The 25,240-nt window shown below is 37.9% G+C and overlaps 1 protein-coding gene across 1 annotated transcript; it reads left to right on the top strand.

Annotated features, from left to right (window-relative positions):
* Nucleotides 1-447: 447 nt before the first annotated feature.
* WDR63 (WD repeat domain 63) lies at nucleotides 448-25,240 on the top strand (the record flags this gene model as incomplete). The annotated part of the gene is made up of 22 exons (XM_009876615.1): nucleotides 448-471; nucleotides 5,518-5,640; nucleotides 6,202-6,240; nucleotides 10,351-10,532; nucleotides 11,087-11,191; nucleotides 12,035-12,184; nucleotides 12,847-13,046; nucleotides 13,326-13,442; nucleotides 14,091-14,281; nucleotides 15,145-15,269; nucleotides 15,373-15,462; nucleotides 15,960-16,094; nucleotides 16,734-16,862; nucleotides 17,943-18,016; nucleotides 19,411-19,558; nucleotides 20,164-20,251; nucleotides 21,004-21,131; nucleotides 21,973-22,036; nucleotides 22,457-22,587; nucleotides 23,254-23,458; nucleotides 23,860-23,951; nucleotides 25,094-25,240. Coding segments are annotated over 22 exons (2,687 nt in total), but the record flags the coding sequence as incomplete, so codon positions are not given.

Here is a 25,240-nt window from a genome sequence, read left to right as displayed (position 1 = left end):
GACGGGTTTGAGGGCACGGGCGGCAGCGAGAAACGCTGGACCCCGCCGAGGCTGCGGCGCGGAGAGCGCGGCCTGGTCCCTGCGACCTCCTCGTTGAGCGCGGAACCTGCCCGAAAGCTCTGCCCGCGGGCCAAAAAATAAAGAAAAAGGATAAAGTCTTATCTAATGTAAAGCTTTACAACATAATATTTGTGGTTCAGAAGTCCTAACAAGGCAACATATGCCACTGTTTGCTTCCTGACGGGATGGTGTTATGACAACTTAAAATTTGTCATTAACTGTTGAAGCCCCAACCAGATCGTTAATCTATTTAATAACAACTACCAGCTGTACTGGCTGGCACCAGAATTTCTGTCAGGGCCAGCAATGGCCTGGGCAAAATTATAATAAAGCCATACTTCACTCTCCACACCCTTTTTTCTTGGATTTATGACTTTGTTTCCGTAGCCAGAGGCATTACGATTTTTAGTAGTCCTCAATTTTTCATCTGTTTGCCCGGTTACTTTTTGAAATCGTGTTCCTTTGGCAGCTGTCCTGTCCCCAGGCAGCATACTCCATAATTCAACCAGCTATTGTGCCGTGGAACACTTGGGTACTACTTTTGTTTGTTTTCAGTCTGTCCCCTGGTCAGCTCATGTGATGCCAGCTGGATCTTGTATTACAAAAGACCATGAATAATCAGCCCCCGGTCGCTTTCTCCATGCCTCTCATGATTTTATTGACTTCTGTCACGTCCTCTTTGGTCCAGGCTGAAAAGAATCCTAATTTATTCCTAGTACAAAACACGTTCCATAGCATCAGTCGTCCGTGTTGTAACTTTTCCCATTCTATTCTATTGCTCTTTGGCTGGAAGAAATGAGAGAAACAAAACAGTGTTATCCAACGCTTTAATAAAGTTTTCCGGTTTGTTCTCTATGCCTTTCTTATTAATTCTTCATCTAATTTTACAGGTATTGTACTTAGCATCTCAGAGCCTCTAGCTACTTCTCTCTCGGTTAGCCTAGATTAGTGAGAAGCTGCACGTGTGAAATCAGGTACATTCAAACAGAACTATTCACATGGTGAAATGATTTGGCAGTTGCCAAAACTTCAGCCTTACTCCCTACAACTTCTACAATGAAAGTATGTCCAAATCTGCACAAGCATTATTAATAATGCGAACTTTAGGTGTTCATATTATTTGCTTTTTGTATAGGCCAAAGTAGAATGTATTTAATAAAAGTGAACATTGTATATGGATTTCTGGAGAGATTAGGGCATTCTTGAGATGATATTTTTAACAAGTTCATAAATGTTTACAGACAGAAATGTGATTTTTAACTTGGTAGTAAAACAAAAAGGCACGTAGCACATGTTTTTTCCTTGTAGTGTCTTTGTTACATGGAAGCACACTCGATTCTTCTGTCATTCCAAATTGCAGTAAATTACAGTCCTAAATTAATAATGCACACGGGTTTGACCTTAAATCTTTCAATTAAGTAACAAATGAATCATTCTGTGCCCTCAGTTCAGACAGCATCTCTTGTAGCACTGATAGCTAATTAACTGTACCCTTTTGCAGTACCTAGCAACTTCACGGATTTGCTTTATAACTGTAAATATTTCAGTACATTAAATGATTAGGAGAATACTCTGAGATGTTTTCTCTTGAGCCTAATGTTTAAAATATTACAGCCATCTATAAATAAACTAGGCTACAAAATATCAAACAAAGTTGTCAAATATTTACTTGGGCTTTACCAATTAAATAATGTAACACCGTGTTCCACTCAAAAATTAGACCTAACGTATTTAATGAAATTTCAGTATAATGAATTACCCACTTTTTAAAAATTAAATACATGGCAATGATTATAATGATTAATTTTCAAGGGCTGTTCTTTTTTGTAGGATTTGCACTCTTAAATTTTTCAGATTCTGTAATTTAAATGTTGCTTCCAACCTCTCAGTCATAGAATCATGAATTTATATAAGCATAGTACCTTTGCACATTTCTGGACAGATGCACATATTAGAGTCCTTTCTAAATAAGCAGTACAGAAATATACTCAAAAGGACAGGAACCAGCAACAGAATAAATATCTTTTTGGTCATGTTTTCAGACTATCCTCTAATACAGACACCAGTTTTTTCATGGTTTTCTTGATAGGATTTGATACTTCATGTGAAAACTTAGGGAGTGAAAAAACCAAACCCTTGAACGAAGAGGTAACCTCTGAAAATACTGGCTTTTATCTTGTACATTAAGAACCATTAGGATATTTGTCCCTTTATTTCTTTCTTGAAAGAGGTGGGGTGCAGAAGATTGCTCTTCAGTACCTATTTTAAAGTTCTTGGTGCACGTTGGTTTCCTGCAGGGAGCACTGGGGGTTGCATAATCCTGTGTAAAAAAACCAACTTTGCATACATACTTTGTAAATGCCTGTTGGCTTGATTGTGCTTCCAGAGAAGTTTTTAGAAGTTGTGGCTTTGCTTTCTTCGGAGGCCTTCAACATTTCCTAGGCACTGACCACGACAATCAAATGCCTGCAGGATGCGAAATGGGCCGAGGCGATACGGTATTGGGGATGTTGTGAAAAGAGATAATTGCTTTGTACTTTTCTATCTGCTTTCCAGCTCATGGCATTCTGTCCTATGGACTGTTGTGTTCATGTGCAGCCCTTAAAGAGGGATCCTTTTGGCGTTAACACAAGCATACACATACACTCCGTCCCCAGCGCTGCCTTCACCAGCATCGCCCTTACCCGCACCGCGCCGTTGTGCGTACCTCTGCGCCCGAGTCCTTCAGGAAAGGAAGAGGAACTGCATGGCTGGGAAAGAATTTGCAAAATTTTAGCTGTTTTTGTAGGTTAATGTGCTTGAAGTCAGTTGAAGGAAAAGGGATGTTTTTACTTGCGAGTTATTATACTAAACATAGGCGTGTGACTTATCTCAGCCCTCTGTGTTTCCTCTCTATTCATGTGACTTAGGGTTTAAGTTGGTCAGAAGAAAGAACTCAGAATTTCCAAATGGGCTTTGTTTCAGTCTATAATTAGGAAATGGTGAAGTAAGACAATGTGACTGTAATATAGATGAGATGGCTCATATTGTCCTTCAGCTAATTTCTAAAACAGCTAGCCTCTCCTCTTTTCCTGTCTCTTTTGTCCAGAGGCATCAATGTTGGTTTCAAGAGTAGTTACAGAATCCGCTTATAAAACAGGTCACAGGTTTTTTTTTGTAAAATATACAATGAGGTGGATAAGAAATAGCCTCACACTTATTTTACAATGTTGGTTTCAAGAGTAGTTACAGAATCCACTTATAAAACAGGTCACAGGTGTTTTTTTGTAAAATATACAATGACGTGGATAAGAAATAGCCTCACACTTATTTTTTTTTTAGTAAGTGAAACTCCTAACTTTCTCCTTACATTCATTATACATGACTTGTGGTTGTTTGTTTTTTTTTTTAATCTTCCAAAACCATCATCCCTTGCAAGGCAGAAGTTTCAGAATTCTGAAACATACATGGGTATTGTCATTGCTTTTCTGCAAGGCAGAAGTTTCAGAATTCTGAAACATTACCCTGTTTTGCATGGGTATTGTCATTGCTTTTTGGAAAGGACAGAAGCTGAAATTGCTACAGTTCTTCAGAGGGATTAATGAAGCAGGCTGTATTTGCCTTAATGATAAAACAATGGGGAAATGCACCAACTTGCAGTGGATGTAGCTTGTCACCTGTCATCTGCAAGATCCAGTATGACAGAGAAAAGAGCCTGAAGATTTTTGGAGTATATTCTTCTACTTTGATTGGACTGATAAAGAAAAATACGTAACTCTCTAATTAGAGTGTCAGACTCTACTCCATTTGAAGTCAAGAGCAAAATTTACCCTGAATTCGTAGGAAGCTAACATAGATCCCAAACCCAGGCTATAATCCATGACCTATCTTTTGCCATGAGTGGCCATCTCCAAACTAAAATTCAGATTAGAGGCTGAGGGGAGACCTCATCACTCTCTACAACTACCTGAAAGGACATTGTAGTGAGGCTGGTGCTGGTCTCTTTTCTCGGGTAATTAGTGACCGAACTAGAGGGAATGGCTTCAAGCTTAAACAAGGTGGGTTTAGACTGGACACTAGGAAGAAGTTCTTCATGGAAAGAGTTGTGGGATGTTGGAACAGGCTGCCCAGGGAGGTGGTTGAGTCGCCATCCCTGGATGTGTTTAAGCATCGCTTGGATGTGGTGTTGAGTGATATGGTCTAGGGGTGAATTTGCGAGTAGGGTTAATGGTTGGACACGATGATCCCAAGGGGCTTTTCCAACCTGGATGATTCTGTGATTCTGTGATTCTGTGTGCTTGCTTGTGGAGTATTTGAGATCTGTGTTACAAAACAGAATAGCATGGTTTCTTGCTCTGGGAAGGAAAGACCAGCCCAAAGCCAGGATGATCACTGAAACAAACAACACACAGGCCACAGCACGGCTGTTTTAGTGCTCAGACTATTTTAGGTCTTTCACTGGGAAAGTCTAAAGATAGAACATCTATGAACTCACCTTTTCACCTTCAGCATCTTGACAGTAACTGCATTGTTCACACGTGCAGGCAGACAGGCTGTAGCTCCTCTTAGACGTCATCAGAAATAGTTATATCATGACTCAGTTCTTGAAGGTGCCATCTCTTTCTGTCCTGTAAATGCATCTGCTTTTCTCTGGTTAGTCTTAAAATCATAATAGCATCCAAATACTGTAGGTGCTGTGTAGATGCATCACCTCTCCTAGTCAGTTTACAGTCTTAAAAAAAAAGCAGGAAGAGAGGGGACACAAACAAACTGAGAGTCCCAGTGTCCGTATCCCAGCTGAATGCCTCCAGCTGTTCAGTAACAACATCAAACAATTTTCAGTACTTGTCACCGAATTTGGGCTGGACTGCATTTCCATCTTTGCAATGGAACTGAGCCTCTTCTGTGCTGCAGTTCTTAGCTTTATTCTAGATATTGGCATGAAGGGCAGTAAATGTAGCAAGAGCTCCAGTTCATACAGTATCAGCTCCAGCTGTATGGTTCCTACACAGAATTATGTGTACAACTTCCTTCCAAGTTTGTCCTCTGCAGATCTAGGCTGAAAAATGAACTCAAAATAGAAAAGTTCAGAAATGTTTTGTGCAGCTGAGTAATGGTTTACACTGAAGGACGTTGGGACAAATATTTACACGTGGAGAATTTCAGCCTGAGCTCTTCCCACCATAGCTTAGGTCCTTAGCTTTCTGTAAGGGAATCTCCTATCCTAATTTAACCTTACACTATTTTGGATAATAAGTATCCGTACTTAGTCACTCTGGAGAGAAGAAGCATTTCCATATATTGTATATCACATGAAAATACAATTTACGCTTTAAAATTATGAAAGACGCCTTTGGCTGCATATGAACACGTAATTGTAATGATAAACTACATAAAGTCTTGGACCAAGTTTTCACTCATACATAGTGCATTCTGTTGTCCGTTTAAAGCTTATTGATGATATATATCTTTCTCTAGAGAACTCTGAAAAAATGGCAAAAAATATCGTATCCAGCAAGACCTCAAAAGGTCAAAAATCCTCACCGAAGAAAGGTGAAAAGAAAGCTAAGAAATCCTCAAAAGGAAAAGGAACACAGCTTGGTATGTAAAGTACAGCAGCGATGAAATGAGCCGTAATCTGGTCTGACGTGACAGCTACCTCAATTAGTTTGGGCCCATGCATCTAGGCAAACATGAGATAAATTAGAATATACTATTTTATGTAAAGGAGATACCTACAATTACTGATTATAGTTTTGTTACCAATACAAGGAACGTTACAAAGCTACGTTGCACTATTTCCGCTGTGGCTCGGTGGTTTAGATGCTCTGGGTGTGTGAGGAGCTGAGGAAAGCCTTGCAGCACAAGATGACAGATTTCTTATGGCTTCTCTCAAAATACGCTCAAAATAAAAATAAGTTTCAAATCTCTGTAAGTTCAAAATATACTCACGTTTCCTTGAGATACAGATCTGTTTTAAAAAGCTTTACACGGGTTGTAAGTCTGAACTGAGTAGAAATTATTTGTTGTTTCCTCTTCATGGTTTGGCTTTAAATGCATACAGATATTTTAAATAGTGCTCTAGCAAGGACAGGTTTGTATATATTTAGTTACATTGTTTGAAAGAAAAATTACTGATAACATCATGTCATTATATTTCAGGTAAAAAAGATGAAGTTGATCTTTCTATGGCTAGTATAGGTACGTGCTACAATAACTAGGCTTTAAAGTAATAGCTTCGGAATACTGTAAATATTTTGAAGCTTCAGTGTTACTAATGTCAATGAAAATTAAAGATTTTTTTTTATGAATGGGGAAAATCAGAAGTTATGAAGAAATGTGGCTATTACAGTATCACTCCCTGAGCAGCAGGCAGCGTGCAGCAGGGATTGCTGGAACAGGTGTGGGTTTGTAGAAAATGACTTTATCTTGGGCTGAAGAGTTAGCATCAGGGGAAATAAAGAGCACCACAACAGAATTATAAGGTGCAAAATGTTTGCATTTAGTAATAGTTAAGCAATTGAAAGAAAATATTTTTATCTTTTCTTAAATCTTTGATCTTTGTCAAATCACTGAATCTGGTGAGAAGATGATTTTAACAGATCACTTGGTTTGTTTAATCCTATATATCAGTGGACACTGGCTGATATCTTTTGTTGAAAAAAAAATCTGCCATTTAAATGTCACAAAGTATCAAGCAATTTTCTTGGCTTATGAGCAAGAACAAGACAATTTTGTGCAGTTTTAAGTGTTATGATTATAAGCTAAAATATGTAATTACTTTAATTGAAATATATTCTTTTATCTTAAGCACCAAATAATTTTTAAATGTTTTTCACATCTCTAGTTAGATTTTTCTTCTAACCTGATTTGCACAGGTTATATATTTGGATATAACTTATACTGATATAAATGTAAAATTTATCTACCACTTACAGGAAGAGTCTAAAAGGTTATCTTCTTAATTAGCTCTTAACAATACAGCCTTTATTGCTGAAAGCTAAACACAATGTAGCCAATATACAAACCAGGTAATTTTAGAAGAAATCACTTTTGCTCCTGCATAATCCTGTGAGCACATGGGTAGAAGTGGAAATTGCACTCTGATTAGCTTCACCAAAATGGATAAGCTGCAATTAATGAAAATGGACAATAAGTGATCCCTCAGATGATGAAAGCATTCCTTTTAAAATCGTAGTTCCAGTGTTCCTGGAGATACTTGATAGTAAGAGAGAATTTTACCTCCACCTACTGGCAAGTATGGTTAGAAGCCATAATATATCTAAACTATCGGAAGAAACCTGTTGCTAAAAGCAGGAAAGAATGCTACGATATGCAGACACTGTGCAGGATTTAAACTGTATGTGTGGTGTCTCCTTAGCTTAAGACCTGCAATTGTTCTTCACTTCTTTTAGGGCTCTTTGGTCCTTTATGGAGTTCTTGTAACTCTAGGAGCTGTTTACTGTTAACAAATTAAATGGGTACAATTTACTGTTAGAAAACAATGTCAGACTTCTTGTTAGAAGCCATATACTTTTTACTGAAAAGCTGCATTCCGTAAAAATGTTGATAACAGTAAGAATTCCAGTATCAGCTCTTTATGTTACAATATTAAATCTATACCTTTTATAATGTAGAAGTCTATAATACAGATTTTTCTTCCTTTAGACTAAAAGATGGACATATTTTTATTCTAATCATTACTTTGTTCTTAATTTGGACTTATAGCAGTAGAGCAATGAAGAAAGACTATCTGTCCTACTCTGCTCCCTTTTGAAGTGATGTCTATTGTATTTTTGCTTAACTTGAATGCATGCTCATATTGATTCATTTGACATTGAAACCTATGTCTCTTTGAAAAGATTTTTTTTTTTTAGCATTAACATTTTTGGACAAGGATGTATGCATGATTCAGCATTTTAAACAGTAACATCATACACGTTTCTTGAGTAACAGTTTCTCCTGTTTAGGATTTTTGAGGTATCAAATAAATAAGCTAATTATTGGTTTTACTTACATTTATTTGAGCCATAGGAATAAACTTCTGAAAAAGAATCCCATAAGAATCAGCAAATTATGTTTATAAATAATCTCTAGGTTCTAGCCCCCCTAGTTGCCCTAGGCATGTCACCAACTCTGAGGACTGCAATAGGTACAAATCCGTTGTTCCTTTGCTCTCCTGTCCATTCTGTGCTGTGAACCAGGGGTGCACGGCAGAGGATGGAAATTGCATTCTGCTCTAGGTTTCTATTCTCTTTCTATCCTATGCAATTTAATTTGCAAAAGGATGTCTAATTTATTTTTTTTGCTCCAATATATCAAAATGTACAGTATATCTCTGCTGTTGCAGTTTGTAATAGGGTTTGAGTCTGCTTCCTAATGACATCGTAATGAGGCCTCATGCCCCTGGCCAGAGTGACCTGGGAATCCTGCAAATCAACTTTTACAGTTCCTTAAAAGGATTAGAAGTTTCAAATCACCCTGGAATAAAGACTTTTTCTGAGCCTGGTCTTATAGTCAAGTTGATAAGCAAAAGAAGAATCCAGGTCATGCAGTCATTAGCTACAGGGAGTAGATGTCAGAAAGGCAAGCACAGAAGATAAACAAGTCCTGGCTTGGTCTGGTGTTACCAACAGCGCGTTTGGGCCAGATGACTTTCAGAGGTCTTTCCCAATCAGGACCCCTATGATTTTGTATTTTTTTGAAGCATCCACACAGAAATCCCAGAAACCTCAGATATCAAAAAGTCTTGCAATATTAACCATGATTTGTGAAGAAAGTGAACTAACAGAATATGCACACTACAAATGGCTTGTGTACAAAATAACTACAGAATAACTAGTGAATGCCAAAAAAATCATATCTGGTTAGTGCAGGATATGCCAGAAGCATCATACGTGTCATTAATTTTAGTGGTGACTGTAGCAGAGTGAGTGCAGTGGAGGAGCAGCAATGAAAGATTTTAAAGGATAAATGTCAAATTAATGGAACATTACTTATTATGCGATACGCTTATGCAGAGATTTAGCTTCCCAGATGATAGGGATTAAGAAGGATTTATTGTTTTACCAGTCCTCATTGGCTTAGGTTAGAGATGGGTTCTCAAAACATGCTGAGCCAGCTGGTCAGTATCATAATTTTAGATATATCAACTTCAATTTAAGGCAGACACGAGGAGGAGAATATCAAAAGTTCTCAGAATTAAGAGAAAATATTAAATAACTCAAACTAAGAATGAAACAAAGACGATAGAAAGTATCGGCTATTACCACAAAAGCCAGCCCATTTCCGTAAATAAAAATCCCACGCACACATGTCCCTAAATCTTTTCCACTTTCGAGTTTGTCAGAAAGATGAACATCCAAAGGGAACACCTCCCAGCCTTCTCGGCCAAAAGCATAGCGGCCTTCATGGAGAATGCTCTTACTCCGGCAGCTGAGACATACGGTATGAGCCGGCCAGCATGGCAGCATTGCAAGGCAAGAAGAGAGACTCTTAGGCAGCAGGACTCAGCTAGACTTGTGTCTGTTATGTAAGCCAGGAGGCAGAACATGTAATTTGGGAAGGAGCAGTGCCACGTACATACAGCTGACATACACTTAACGAGAAGCAAATGCTATTATCTTCAGGTTGTGTGCAAAGCACAGCCACTGCATCACGTCGCCACACTCAGTCTCTCTAAAAACAATGAAGGTAACAGCGCCACATCTAAGACATGAATCTGACAGACATCCATGTGTGTAGAAAACAACATATTCTCCAGCAAAGCTGAGAATTTAAGTCTTGCATCTGTCTTGAATCTTAGTGGCCTTGCTTTAGTCTCACCTATTAGTTGAGAAATAGACTCAACTGCACTCTGAACTGGATGTGAGGAAGATCCGTCCAAAAGTCCAAAATCAGAAAAGTGCCCTTATTGGAGGTGCTACCGAAGCCTTGTTTAGACTAAACATTGGCTTAATGCAGCACTGCTCTCCAGGGAAGGGCTAGAGTACATTTATTCAAGGACTCTCTTAAATCAGTCACGCAGTTCCGTCCTTAATGGATTAAAACCAGTCCATTAATTACTCTTCACTAAAGCCCTTAGTTACGTGTTGATTGAGAGGGGCAAAAAAGCTCATACTAGGAAATGTTAGAGCTTTCTCTGAGATTAACAAAATAGAATATAATTTGTATTCCATGCCTTCTAAAATACCAGATGAGATATTCAAAGACATTCTGTGAGGAAACAGCAAAGACCCAGCATTATTAAGGTGTATGTTTACATGTAAACAACACTCTAAAGTTATCGTGTGATTTTGCTTTCTTTCCTAGGCCACCCAGAAATCTTTCCTTTAGTTTTCACTACAGAGACCCAAGAAATTTTTAATTGCCGAGTTGATGAAGATGTCACAGAAGAAAATTGTTTCAAACTTATTAAAAAAGAGGACATAATTCAGGACTTGAAAACAAGAGCTGCAATTTCTGATTTCCACCCTATCAGAAAAGTTGTCCTAGTATGTAGCTTGTTTCATACTCACTGTAAGACTTCCTGCTCTCCGAGTATATATTCTTTTAATGACAAGGTCTGACCTTGTTTGACTATGTAAATACGTTGATGCTGTAATAGCCAAAGAGTATAGGTCATGGACCACTAACACCTCAAAGTTTCTCATGGTTCACCATGTGCTTTTTTTTTTTTTTACTAACATTACTTTTAGCATATTTTCAATCTAATGTAAATATTACTAGTTTTGATTCTATGAACTGGCAGAGTTTCACATATTTTGGCTCCCTCTAATTCATAGCCTGCCTATTGAGAATCATTAAATCAGTTTCTTTTCTGTTTAATTCTCTGTATGAAAAGATTAGTTTTATCCCAGACTTACTTTTATTGCAAAATAAAGTTCATCTTCTCTTTTCAATTAATACATGAAATTCTCTGTTGGGACCACAAGATGAAGCAAAGATACTGCTTATACCCTAGCGGTATCTTTGCCAGTCACAGGCTTATATCTGTTTTGGATGTTATTTGCTTTCAGTTTCCCACTAACTGTCTTAATTAAAAAAGGAATATCCAGGTGAAGAACTTTTGGTGGTTTTTGATGCAAAGCTCCAGTACGGACAAAGCTTTTACCTTGTTGCTTCTGAGGAAGCCAAGGAAAACCTTCTGAAGGTAAGAAATTCCAAGTATTCCACAGCACTATTCAATCTGTGAATATATTAATGTCTCAAACATATACTTCAAGAATGGTATTGTATCTGTAAGCATTTGATGTCCTTGGCATGCCAAAATGTTTCTCTGAAGGTTCATATGTTAATGGAAAAATATGTGTATCACTAAAAATATCTTTTCTGTAGAGAAAGACTGAATTAAATTTTTGTATTTTACTTCAGAGGGCCAGTATAACCCTCATTGCTGCATTTTTATGAAAAGCTTTAATTTCCTCTGTCAAGATGTAGGTTTCTAGAGCCAGATATAAAAATAAAAAAAATAAAACATATTGGGCATCTTTAAAGAAATATTATCCTTATTTTTCACATTATATATTCATATGTTCCTCAAATCATACTTCAAAATGTTCTTGAGTTCTAAGTAACTCTACATACATAGATTTCCCCTTGTGCACTGCATCATAGGAAAGGATTTATGGACAGATTATATAATTTTCAACATGAATTTGTCACCCAACATCAGAAGTAACAATTAATAGAAAAGCAAATTCCAGGTCAATGTAGAAAATCAGTAAAAGTTCTTATGTATATGAGTGATTTGCCTCCAAAACATCAGTCTCTCTTTAGTAGTTAATTATTAAATATGTTATGTTTATTGGAAAATTCTCATGCACAAATGAATGCGTGGAACCTAACTCAAGGGCGCTGCATAGCCAGACGTACCGCATTGAGACAAAAGTAAAGAATGTGTGAATAAAGACTCAGAACTGGGCTTCTGGTTTGTACTTACATTTCAGTAACCAATTTTTGAGAAAGCACTGTTTTGCACTGTTTGATGTCACAGCCTCCAGAAACTGCAGAAGAAGAAAAGGAAGATGATGAAGAAGGAACTCTGGAATTCCATCCTTACAAGCCTCCTGTCCCCAAACCTTGGGTTTCTCTTGGTAGCGAAAAAGAGATTGAAGAAGAATCTGTTAAAGAGACTGTTCCAAAGGTCAGAGTCAACAGAAGTTAATCAAATATCACAACCCCAAATTTATTTTAAGTTATTTAAATAAAGCCCCCACAAAATTCAAAGTTGCTGTAAAAATGTAAATTTTTTATTTTATTTTTTACAACTTTTCATCTCAAGTTCTTCATATATGGCATGTGAGACTGTATTGGACGTAGCTCCTTCTTAAGCTCTAAGTTCAAAGGCCCTGATCACTTGGCCGTTAGCGTCTAGGCTACTTTTTGCTCAAAGGAAGCTGAAATACCTCACTCAAAATGGAGAAATGCATTGAGAGGATGCTAAGTTAGGTCTTGGAGTTCCAATGCAGTATTACATAAGACATCCTGCATATTGACACTTTAATTAAAAGGTACAGTTTTGACATTGCATGAGTTAGAAAGTGTAATTCTCTTATCCTACTAGCAGTAATCCAAAATGTTATGTAAAATCAACTTCTTGTTTTGGAAACACAGACCTATCTTCTATTACTTACGTAGGCTGTTCATATGAGCCCTTTAGAATTTCAAAGTGCAGAAATATAAGTAAACTCAGCAGAGACATCATCAATAGAACAAGTTCTACAATTGCATGAGTGCTTTCACTTTAGAGAACAAACTTTTAAAAAACTTTCTGCTCCGCTAACTACAGAAATATCTCTTTTGCAGATTAAGTATATGATTTCTCGAGTATGCACGAATTTTGGTGCACCAGTTGCCTTTACAGATAGGAATGCTTCACAAGTAGAAGGCAGTTATGCTGAATACACATCCTACCAAGAGAAAGCTTTCAGTATTCAAATGCTTCTAAAAGATGTGGGCATACAAATGGCTCCAAAAGTAAGAGAAGCCAGTACTCAGACGAAATGGTAAGCGTGAGGAAGTATTGGCTTATTTGTTAAGCTATGTACTGTTTCTGATCTCAGCTGAAGTTATGTAAATTAATGCAACTCTTCTGGAGCTACTCAGTTACAAACGGATTAAGAGAACAGAAGCGGATGCTCTGGTTGCATCTTCTTTCACTCTTTTCCAAAGAGTTTCTAGAAAAACTGAAAATACTTAGCTTCTGATTTTACATGTTACAAGAGTTTCTGTCTTTGAAATTGTTTCTATACTTACGGAGGTATAAATTTATTCCAATTCATTAGGACCTATCAAAAAAATGCAGCCACACAGTATTTTCCTAGACAGTTTTCAAATGAAGAGAAAGAAGAAAGTCTGTCATCTACAAAGTTGAAAGAATTTCTTGCATCGGTACATTTAAGGTAAAATTACTGCAGCAATACACATTAAAGGCTACCTGAAGTAACGTAGAATACAAGATAGAGTTCTTGTCTGAGTGGACCGTTGTTCTTGTCAGATACCCCTGTGGGTGGGGTTTTTTTGTTTTTGTTTGTTTTTGTTCATTATTTTAATGTCAACAAATATTAACTTAATATTTGTTTCTATGAAAATTAACATGACATTTACACCACGTAAATATGACCATTGGTTTAAATCAATATTATAACTTAAAGTTGATAGTGATAGATCCTTTTAAACAATCTACAAAGCTGATCTTTCAAGCATTGCTCCCTCAAGCAGAGGCTTACGCACAAGAGCAAAGGTGCTGTCCTACGGCCCTCAGTCATGGCACGAGTCCCACTTACTGAAGGTTTTTGCAGAAGAATTGGACAACTGCACTGCACTTGATCCACACAGAACTGGTGCAGTTAGTTATCGGTACTTAAATAGAAAAGCGTTTCCTTACAGTGATGCGTCACTGAGGGATGAATACTTTCTTCCTTTTCACTACTGTGGTCATAATTTCTTGTAAAATAAAAGCTGCCTCTTTACAGAAGTTTTTGTGATTCTGCGACTGAATAGTCACATCTGGATTATTGAAAATGTTAACTGTTCTTTTCACAAAACAGAATGGAAATTGCGCTGCAGCAAAATGAAATTATGAATGCTTTTTCTGATGACTGGAAGGCCCTGGGAGGAGAAGAAAGGAGTTCTGATGGCATGCCAAATGTTTATCTTAAAGCGTACCAGTCATTTACAGATCTGCGCTATCTCAAGGACAGAACTATTAGCTGCGTTTGCTGGCATCCAACCAAATGGGGTAATGCGGTTAAAATACGGATTTGAGACTTGAATAACATGCATTATGAGACAGCTATAAAATACGTATCTTCCATACTTTACAAATTTTATAAAACAAATTGAAACTGATTTGGTACGTCTGTCTGAGTTGTTCTGAGACAAGATGAAAAATGAGAAATTCTTGGTGGCGCTCAGACAGGTTGTGCCAAGTCACTCACAGTAATGTATGATTGGAGATCACAGGAAAGGGAGATTTCTCCCTTAGGAGGCTGCGGCTGTGCCAGGTCCTTCTGGTGGCTCTGCACACCATCGTCCTTCCCCCTGCGCCGGTTCTCGCAGCATGCCTGGTCCTTGCAAGGAACGTCACAGCCACAACAGGCTGTGGCTCTGCCGAGTGCCAGCGAAGTGTAATAAATGTCTTCTCCTGCTCCATCAGTTATTGCTGTACCAGTCGGGTCTAAAGGTACAATTAAGTTCTCTATAAATGTTCTAGCTGCACAGCACACTAATCGCCAGCACCACAGCCTGGGTGGGAAATTACCTGAGCCACACAAGATTTGATGTCATGATGGGTGGCCAGGGCCATACGCCTCTCACATTATTTCAGGCACAGTATTACACCAGTAAGGAACAGTTGCAAGAGAGTTTAATTTTAACCTGATGCTTAGGTTCATTTTCATAAAACTTCATTTTAAGTGTAAAATGTAATTTCCTCCAAGTTAATCTGTAAAAAGAAAAATATAAATACATGGTTGGGGTTCTTTTTTGCTTTTTTTTGCACTGTATTCAAAAGGTATAAATATAAGTCACTCAGAATAATTGAGCAGCATGTTGAAACTTGAATTGTATCTTCTGAGAAAATTCATTTTCTCTCTCAATCAGGGATTATAGCAGTGTCAGCAAGAGAGCGTCTGTCTTATGAAGATCAAGTTAACCTGTCTGATAAAGCATTGCTGCAGGAATCAGTAATAGTTTTCTGGAGTATTTTGGATCCTATTCACCCCCAGGTATTTAATGAGAACTCTTAAGTACGCCAAGTGTTTAAACAGCAAGAGGACAAACAATCAGTGTGACTGTATTTCTCAACTATTTTGTTTTTCTTCTTTCTAGTTAATGCTGGAGTGTCCTGAAGACATTTACTGCTTTCAGTTCAGTCCACACGATCCAAACATCATTGCTGGTGGCTGTATCAATGGACAGGTGTTGATTCTCTGTTTAAGAATAAAACTGGATATTTCTGCGCTTTCTCACATTATGAAAATAATCGTGAAGAGATGTACTCAACATCCATAGTAATGCAGACTGTCTCAGAAATTCTCTGATCCTGTTCTGAAGTTATGTCTGCTTGTTCTATAGCTGAGCCACTACTCTACAAAGCTTCTTTGTGGTACTGATAAATAGGTCAAGCCGTAAAGACTCGTTGTTGTTGTTGTTGAGACTACTATAGACTTTCAACTGATTGCATCAGACTGAAGAGGCAATATTTTATAAAGCCGTAAAGACTCGTTGTTGTTGTTGTTGTTGAGACTAGTATAGGCTTTCAACTGATTGCATCAGACTGAAGAGGCAATATTTTAAAGGCTTCATAAGACAGTGAATTTTTTATTTTTCCCCAAATCTCCATGAATTTTATTTGAAAAAGTGCATATTAATATAACGGATGAAGTAGTTCATAATATATTCATTTCTCATTGTAGATTGTACTGTGGGATATTTCTGAACATGAAGAAAAGCTGCAAAATGCAAAACCTGTTGCTGATGAAGTCAAGACAACAGCTGCTAATATGGTGAATACTTCCATTCTAAAAATATTGCAGTACATCTGTATGTCTGTAGGAAAAAGTGGGTGAAGGTATCCTGACCCAGAAGAGTAGATAATCTTTGCAAATAGAAACTAGAAAGGACAAGAAACCTGATGAGTTCATGAAGTAAACCCATTATCACAATATAATTTCTACTTGATTAGTCCAGTTTATTGGCTTTACTGCATTTTGTGCAGACTTAGGCTGTTCTTTAACAGGCTCCAACATATACTCAACACCTGCCTTATGAAGCCTATCAAACACATACAGCATTTGTTGCTGTAATACTGAAAATTATTGTGGAATTCGATAGGCAGAAAAAAGGTAGCTTGGAAGATGAGAAGCAGATTTCTGTGGAAGAAGACTATAAAGGGGATAAGCAAAAGAGAGACCTAAGAACAGAGGAGGACCTAAAAACATAAGTGGATGTGTGTGTGCCTGTGGAGGCATGTTGGAATTCTTTTCAGAGCTTTGTATCCAAAGGCTTATTTTAATGCTTTCCTTTTTTTTTTTTTTTCCAAAAGGAAGGTATTAGACCCCTAGAAAGTTCTATAAACTGATCTGAAATATGTGAAGAAGCATTAACAGTATGTAAAGTAACCTTTTTTGCTTGGGCAGATCTACTAGTGTATTTTGGAAATATAATAACTCTTTTTAAAACATTTCTAGCCATCGCTTATGGAAGTCCAACAGAGTAGCACTGAGCCACCTCTAGTGAGATACTGTGCGGTCTCTTCCATACAGCATAGCCATAAAAAGCCAGTAAGAGATATACATTGGCTGGTAGATTATTTTCAGGTGAGTTTAAAAATTCACTTTTCTTCTTTCTATTATCTTCTTGATCCACTACCTCAGAAATCATAGTGTAAAATCGAGATAAAATATTTCTCGTTGCATGTCTAAATATCAAATTATCTGATGCCACCTGTCCTGTTTGCTGTGCTCTACAACTGTGCTGTGTTCTCAATCTTACATGAATCTGCTCATATTGGAAAAAAATCTGTAGCTCTACTGAATATTATAATTCAAAATTATAATAAGCCTTCCATATCTAAAAGATGTCCAGTTTCTACAATGAACAATCTAGGCTGCCACCAAGAAATAACACTGACAAAGGAATCACTTGGTCAATATTTAGCAACATTTAGACTACCATTTTGACTCTAGGCAGGCAACTCATGAATGAAAATAAGAGTAAGTCTTAAAAAAAGTGTAGCTGAAACTTTGATAGGTACAGATTTAGCCAAAATTTATGTTTTGCATATACTAGAAATGATATTTGATCAGAGCATAGCCTATAATCACTTGCTCCCCCTGACACCTTTCCTTTATTTTTCTAAACAAATTAGACTACTTGGTAAATTGTAAATACTATAAAACCTGCAGAACTCCATATATACAAACTAACTATTGATAATTAACATTTGAAAGCAGCACTGTCATCCCAAGTGATAATTCAAGAGAGACGTCTCACAGTGTAAACTTGGCAAGGAGATATCCCTCCCACTATACTTAACTGTTTGAGATAAATTTCTCAATTAATTGCTCTTTGGTTAAGCAGGATAAAATAGATTACAAACATGGCAACCTAAGGAGGGCCTAAGTTGCAGTCATGACGGCAAGTATTTATCCTGCTGATTTAATTTAGAATTTTAGGTGTTCAGCAGGCAAAGCTGGTATCAGTTCACTTGCAGTACATTTGTAAAACAGCTTAACTTTACAAGTTAGTAAGTCCTGATTTTCAAACTTTACCCAAGCAGAAACAATGACTTAAATTCTATAAGCCTATTTTTTGTGTTGAAGTACATACTTGGCAGAGTATAATTTTTGTGTCTTACTGTCTTCTTGCCCTGTAATTATTATTACTGTTACTTTTAGGACAGCCAAATCAATGTTACTTTGGAAAACAGAGGTGAAATGTGCATGCAGCTTGTAACCTGCTCCCCTGACTGGTACGTGCAATACGCCATCTACAAGATGTCTTCCAGGTTCCTTTGGCAAGCTTTATGGAGCATACTCCGTGATTTAACTAGCACGCTTCTGGATTCCTATTAGCCTATCCTGAACAGCTGAAATTCCTTATATAGAAGACAAGTACATCAAGTTCTTGGACAATTAAGCCCTTACAGTAATGGCATTAAGGGTTCATTAACTTAAAAACCTCCCATGTATACATTTATAGTCTGGTATACCTTAAAAAGGGTGTTGATCACACATACATTGGCCTGGAAAGCCACACTTCTACACTTATATTGATTATGTGACTTGCACAAAAAGCTCTTAAAGATTTTGAGGCCACAGAAATACTGTAAACTATATTTAAACTTGGAGACTTAGCTGGCAAAATTATTCTGTATGACTCTCCTCTTGTAGACTGAATAGTCATGATGGTTATGACCAGATATTATCCTGTGTGAGAGACTGGCAGGGGGGCAGAATTCAAAAAGTGGAAATGAAAGTTTAGCTTTTGTGATGGCAGAAGTCTTAAGGTTTCAAGGCTGCGTGGTTGGGCTCAGTCATGTATTTGCTAGTTACATCAAAAGAAGGGCAGACGGAGTAGAAGTTGGTAATGATACGAGGTTATTTTCCCTAATCAATACAGAGAGGACTTCAAAAAATTCACTTAGAAGAATGATTGCAAATACAGTTGTTAATAAGTTTGCAGTGTAGTGCAAGTAATGCACATGAAAGAAATTACTCACACACCCAATTAAAAGCCTTCACCTAAAGTAAGAGCAGGAAAGTCACTGTAAAGTTGTCCTTGAAGAGTACAGGTCCCTGAGAAACTCCTATTAAAAAAAGGAAAGAGATGTCAGCAAGGAGAAAAATTATCATTGTTGATATCAAATGTGTGAATGAATGTCCAGAGAAGAGCGACAGGAACCATCAGAAGGCTGAGAACTCCAGTGAGATGACAGATTCAAGGGAGTGAGTCCATTTGCCTTGAAAGTCAGTGAATCAGCTGGTATATGCAAGAGTTAGGAAAGAGGTTTGTGCTGGATTACTAGACCACCTGCTAGAGAGTTCTGTCCAGTTCTCTCAGCCTCCAGGAATTTCACCCAGGTAGTGCCAGTAACTTCACCCAGCGACCTTCCATAAGCAAACAGTGTGAATGCTGGCTGGCTGCTTTGTACAGTTAACTAACTGCTGAGGAAATGGTGAACAAAGGAAAATACACCATCGTTAGAAAAGAAGCGAGTATCTAGCATTTGTCTGCTTTTCAGAGTCTCTATTGCTATGCAAAGTTTGAAGATGAAAGGCTAAAAAATTGACTTTAAAATGTGTGGAAAACTGCATCTGACTTTGAAACAAAACCAGGGAATAATATTATACAATCATTTTGCAGCTCAGTATTGTTTTGGAATATTCCAGCCACCATACTTCCTCAGAAACCTTCAACTGAGGATGTAAAAGAGAAGGAAAATTTCCGTAACCCCCTTGATGTTCCAGACACTTCTGTGCATCTAGATCTCTGCTGGGAACCTCTCGTAAAGGTACTGTGCACAAATACAGAACGGAAGGGTCAAGTAGATCTGGCCAGAACTCCATAGGAATGTATTCTTTTGCTACTCAGCTCTTTAATTCTTCCAGAAAAATGAGACTTCCTTGTGAATTACTTTCTGGTTATGAAATGAAAGACTTCAGCATTCCTCTAAAATGTCAATAAAATACATTTTGAACAACTAATTCACAAGAAACAGCATGACACCTCTTAAAAACTGTATTAGGTGCAAAAGTAGTTGTATTCATACTGTACGTTTGTTAGCATTCTCAGCCACTGTGCTGTCTATCTCAGTGGGTCCCAAACTGTGAAACATGGTCGTGGTCAACAGAACCATAATTACTGGCAACCAAACAGTCAGCCTGATGAAAATGTTTTTTTTCTAGAAACATGGCACAATCCTTACCGGGTAAAGATAACACCAGAGAAATCATAGGTTTTCTCTGTGCTTGCATATAAGGCAGCAAATACTCTTTGTGGAGTACTACGAACACACTGGAAACTGAAAAGACCTGTTCCATTACAACAGAAAGTAATTTAGTCTTGTACCTCAAAGATCTGACGAAATGAGTTAGAAAATGCAATTTTTCCGAACAGATAAACCTGTGCGAAAGTGATACCAACACAGAGGACGGTCCTGTCAGAATTGTTTTAAGCGAACTGCATTATCATTGCAAAACTGCAGGTAATACTTTTATTGCACCTCACTGGGGAAAACATTTTTAATAAGCTCACATTTCAGCATATACATAATAAAAGCTGAGCAACAAAATGTTGTATAGCTAAATGCATCTGGCAGAAAACGTTTCTTAAATATACCGATATTCAAACCACAACATATGTGTGTTGACTGCAAAGACAGGTGCGTGAATCAAATGCAATAGCAGCAGTTCTCTACGCACATGAATTCTGCCAGGTTTCACTTAACACCCCATACAAGTCTCCCACCCAGTCTCATTATCCTTGAAACAGCATGTCATTTTTAGCCCCTATGGAATACTATGTTCAGAAAAAATAATCCCGAAGTAACGGCGTGTATTGTAGGCATTTCTGCAGTGCTGTGGGTAGAGGTGCCACTCTTCACTACAGCTGTTCTCTAGAGCAGGAATGTTATTAGCTCTTGGTTGCAGCAGCTAAGGGGGATGTGTAAAGGCAGTTCCCACAGAGCTGCTGCTGTGTAAAACTGATGAAGAACAGAATGGTGCTGCCCTGAGTAGTCGGCTGGGTGCGGGAAGCGTGGACTTCAGAGCAGCTGCAGCACCAGGGAGATTCCACCAGGAGAAGAGTTAACCTACAGAGCTGCTGCTTTACTTGGCAGTCTTCATATCTCCTCCTGAAATTCCCCTTATCTATGAACTACCTTTACAAGACAAAGGATTTACTTGGTCTGATAAACCCCAGTATGTAATAAATAGATGTATCTGTATTGTATCCCAGATAAGAGGAAACCTCGGAACGCACTACAGCTGCTCACCACAGAAAGGCCATACACAGAGATGAGTGCTTCAAAAACAAAAAATGAAGTGCTAGAGAGTATGTCCACTGGCTTTTTTGTTGGGACTGAAGTAAGTAAAAATAATAGATTGCGCATGAAAATGTTAATCCAAGATACCCAAAAGACTGAACAATTAAATTACAAAATTTTCATAAAGGTATGGAGTTGCATGTGTTCTTCAGGTGTTAACTAGAAAAATCTGTCTTTTTAGTCAACATGCCATAGTTTCTCTCATCTTAATGCATTTAACTACATGCTTGAAATAATAGTAATAAATCCCGAATATTTGGTAGACTGTGAACCTTTACTTCAAGGGAGAATTACAAGACATTTCCAAAATATGCTGAGTTTTACAACCTATGTTCAGGAACTAAACGATATTTTATTATTCCAGAACCCATAAGATTAGGAATTCTTTTTAGCATTTCTCAAAATGTCAGGTGAAAACTTTTACACTACAGTTTCCCCCTCAATACATTTCTACTTTAGAACGTTCCAGCTATCCATAGTCCTCTGCCTACCCTAGATACCTAAAATTCAAAAAGCTTCCCCAGTTTTGAGTTCATACAGAAATGAAAATTTAGCTTCTAGTTACCCTTTTGCTTCCGCTCACGTTTTCCCCAAATACTGGAGCAAAGCTTGAACTGTAAAATCTGAGCATCTAATTCTGCAGGAAGGACTGCCTACCTACATCATGTTAAGTAGCTGTTTTGGTAATACAAAACTGAAAAATTGTCATCCAAAACATTAGTGTTTTTTCAATTACTGGCTTCAAATTTAGGTTTTAATTTACTCAGAACATATTTAACGATGGTTATAATTAAGTAAAGTCACAGCCTGAAATGAAGGCACTTCGATAGGAGCCAGCAAGCTCTAACATTTGCATTTACTTTGTTTTTCTGGCATCATAGGGTGGGGAAATTGTTTATTCTGACTGGAAAGTGGAAACTGATAGTGACTCAGCAAGAGCAGTTAGTAAGTTCAAGTTTCTCAATACCTGTTTAAACCTTAATATATGGCTAACTTCAAAATATTTGCACCTATACTCTGTCTTTTCAGGATTCTTCCTCACCTACTGTAATAGTCTGTCTCACCTATGATACCAGGACTTAGGAGTATGCCCTCAAGAGCGCAAGCAGTTTCGCTGTCGTGACAGAACAGCAAAAAATCTCTCCAGTATCACAGCTGCATCACTATTTAGCTATTGGCACAAATCACGGAACTAACTAGATTTGCAGCAATTCCTATTTCTGTATCTTGTGAGCAAAAACATGCGGCTATTATCTTTTAAGACTGCACTGGATCCTGCGCTCTTGTTTCCTTGTGCATAACTCCCACTGCGGAGATGATCACTAAAGCACTGGGTACAGGCAACTACCTTTTCCATTCCCCTAGGTCAGACAGACACTCAGAAATACGCCATCCACACGGAAACTATCCACACTCTCCAGAGATCTCCATTTTTTAAAGACATCATTCTGAGCATCGGAGGCCGGAACTTTGCCATTTGGGAAGAGGGGGTTACAGTAAGTTACTTTTAACACGGCTGTAACATAATTAATAGATACACAAGACAGAACTGCAGTAGCCTCAGAATCTCTATTTTCAGAAACGTTTGCAAGTCACAAAGCTAGAGAGTTGAGAAATGGATTGGGTAGGAGAGCTTTTCCTTTATCTTCACACAAAAAACTGTTTTAGAAACAGCTTTGTAAACTTGCCTTTTACAAGGTGGGGAGGGGGAAGCGACCTTCAATTCCAACCTTGTAAAAACTGGAGCTTCTCAGTAAATTATTCCTGCTTCTAGAGAAACCAAATAATAAAGGCAACGTGTGCTAAGCAGGTCCAAGAACTGATACTTAGGACGCAATCTTTTCATCACCTGAAGACAAAGAAACATGGGGTTGTTACAGTTCCTCTCTTGTAGGAATCCAGGTAACTCCACCTGGCAAAATTTCAAGACCACAGATTTTAACAGCAAATAGACTACCTTAATAGACTGGAAGCAAGGTATCTGTAATTCTGTAATTTTCCTCTTTATCTGCAGAAGGTGATACCAATTTTGCCATTGATAGGATTTTTGTAACAGGATCATTTAAATTGTGAGTGTTAAATGACAGGAGATGTGAAGCAGTGAATGGATAGCACTCTTTGATTTTTGGTTGTACCTTTTATTTCTTTTCGAACAAATTAAGAATGGACCGATCCTTCAGTCCAGCTGCTCTGCAGGAAGATACACGGCGGGACACTGGTCCTTAACAAGACCAGGAGTTTTCTTCATTGGCAGAGATGATGGAAATATAGATATCTGGGACTTAGTGAAGAAAACTTACGAGCCATCTCACTTCCAGAACATCTCCAAATCCATGATCACTTTCATCAGCCCCTGGATTGCCTCACGTATGTTGATGGTGATTACGCTTTGCTGGGCCACCCTGTTTGCCAAATGGCCCGTGACTCCAAGGCACACTCATTTTGCTAGAGATGATCTTAGATAAGTTTGTACTTCCACTAATTTAACACTGCACCGTATGTACAAAAATGCACACATCAGTTCTAAATGTACTGCCATGGCATAAAGCAACCGAAAACATTTAAGAAAAAAAGTTTGAAAAAGCATAATCTCCAAAGGGAATTTCATTTGTTAAGAAAAGAAGAATAAGGCTGCCTTTTTGCTGTAGTGATCAACAAACCAGAAAGATCACAACAGAAGTGTACCCTCTGTAGCTTATGTTTGGGTAGAGGTATATGTTACTGTTGGAATTTAAATTGTATGTTTTTCTGTATCAAATATCTTTCAGCAAAGCAGCATTTTTTAGCTGTTTCTGATGATCTCGGAGTACTGCATGTTTTGGAAATCTGTCAGACACTAAGTTACCCTTTGCAGAATGAGGTTGGTAAGAATTTTTACTAATCTTTGTGACACTTCATCCTGAAAACTCCAACAGAGAGACAGGTCTGCCTGGAAAAACTTGCCTCCAAGTGGCTGGCAGTTATTTTGAGATCAGTATGGCCATAATCTCAGCAGATCACCTGTAGCAAAGCTGGCTCTGCACAGAGCCCAGCCGGGAGGCACCTAAAGGAAACCTGGGCGGCAGTTGGCAGAATTCTACTGCTCGGACCTGGCTCCATGAAAACACAGTAAAGACTTCAGCATTTTTTGCCACACACATAAAATGACACCTGGTTTCATGCACTAAAACAATGCTATTTAGTGCGTACTAATAGAAATATACAGAGTTTCTCTTGCTTTACACCTTCTTGTCGAAATTTGCATGACTTTTGTTCATGTGAATTTGGTACTCTGATTTACACATCTTAGTTGCTGCCTAGTTGCAGCACATTTTGTGAACCGTTACTAACGTTACCACTCATTCCCTCTCTTGAAATGAGGGTGATCCGTACCAAAGAGCCATAGGAACAATGGAAACAGATTTAGTTTCTCTTTATTTCTAGATAATTTTCAGTTGTTCTTTCTCTTCACCTCCCAGCCAAAGATTAAACTGGTGTTTTCATCTCCTCCAGTCTAGCAGTCTTGCCTGCTACTCAGTCTGTTATTGTTACATCACAAAAATCTTCTTCCCATCTACTTTCCTTCTAACTGAAGTATTCGCTGAAAAATACTAAGTTGTTGAAGAGACTAACGAAAGCTAAAACACAGAATCCCAGATAAATGCATCATGTAATACTGCAGGATGGCACTTTGTGGTTTCACTGAGGCTAAAGTTGCATCGGTGTGGATTTGGACTGATTTAGTGAAATCACTGACGTAAATCTGGTTCAGTTATTTCAGTGCAGGTTCCTGAAGGATGATATACTCATGGCCAGTATAATAAAAAAATATTTAACCCGTGCATACTTGTATCCAAAATCACTTGGTTTCAATCCACATCTTTATACTGTTTTGCTGCATATTATTTGGATAGAGGTATCTATATTCCAAATATAGATAAACTAACAATACCATGCAGATCATCAGCAATAATTCTGTGTCTTTGGGCATGTAATGACCCTTGTCTGTCATTGTGTTAACAGCATGCCAAGGCACTTGGTTGTTTTAGAGGAGAAGCCAAACATCTGAAGTACTGCGAACAAGAGTTTCAAGAGTATCAAGAATTTAATGCCAAACGAGAACTGAAAAAGAGCCGGAGGCACAGGAAGCAAACAGTACGTTATTCTTGA

This window comes from Apaloderma vittatum, unplaced genomic scaffold (assembly GCF_000703405.1).
Source record: "Apaloderma vittatum isolate BGI_N311 unplaced genomic scaffold, ASM70340v1 scaffold1979, whole genome shotgun sequence".
Lineage (NCBI taxonomy): Eukaryota > Metazoa > Chordata > Aves > Trogoniformes > Trogonidae > Apaloderma > Apaloderma vittatum.
This window is presented reverse-complemented; position numbering and strand designations above follow the sequence as displayed.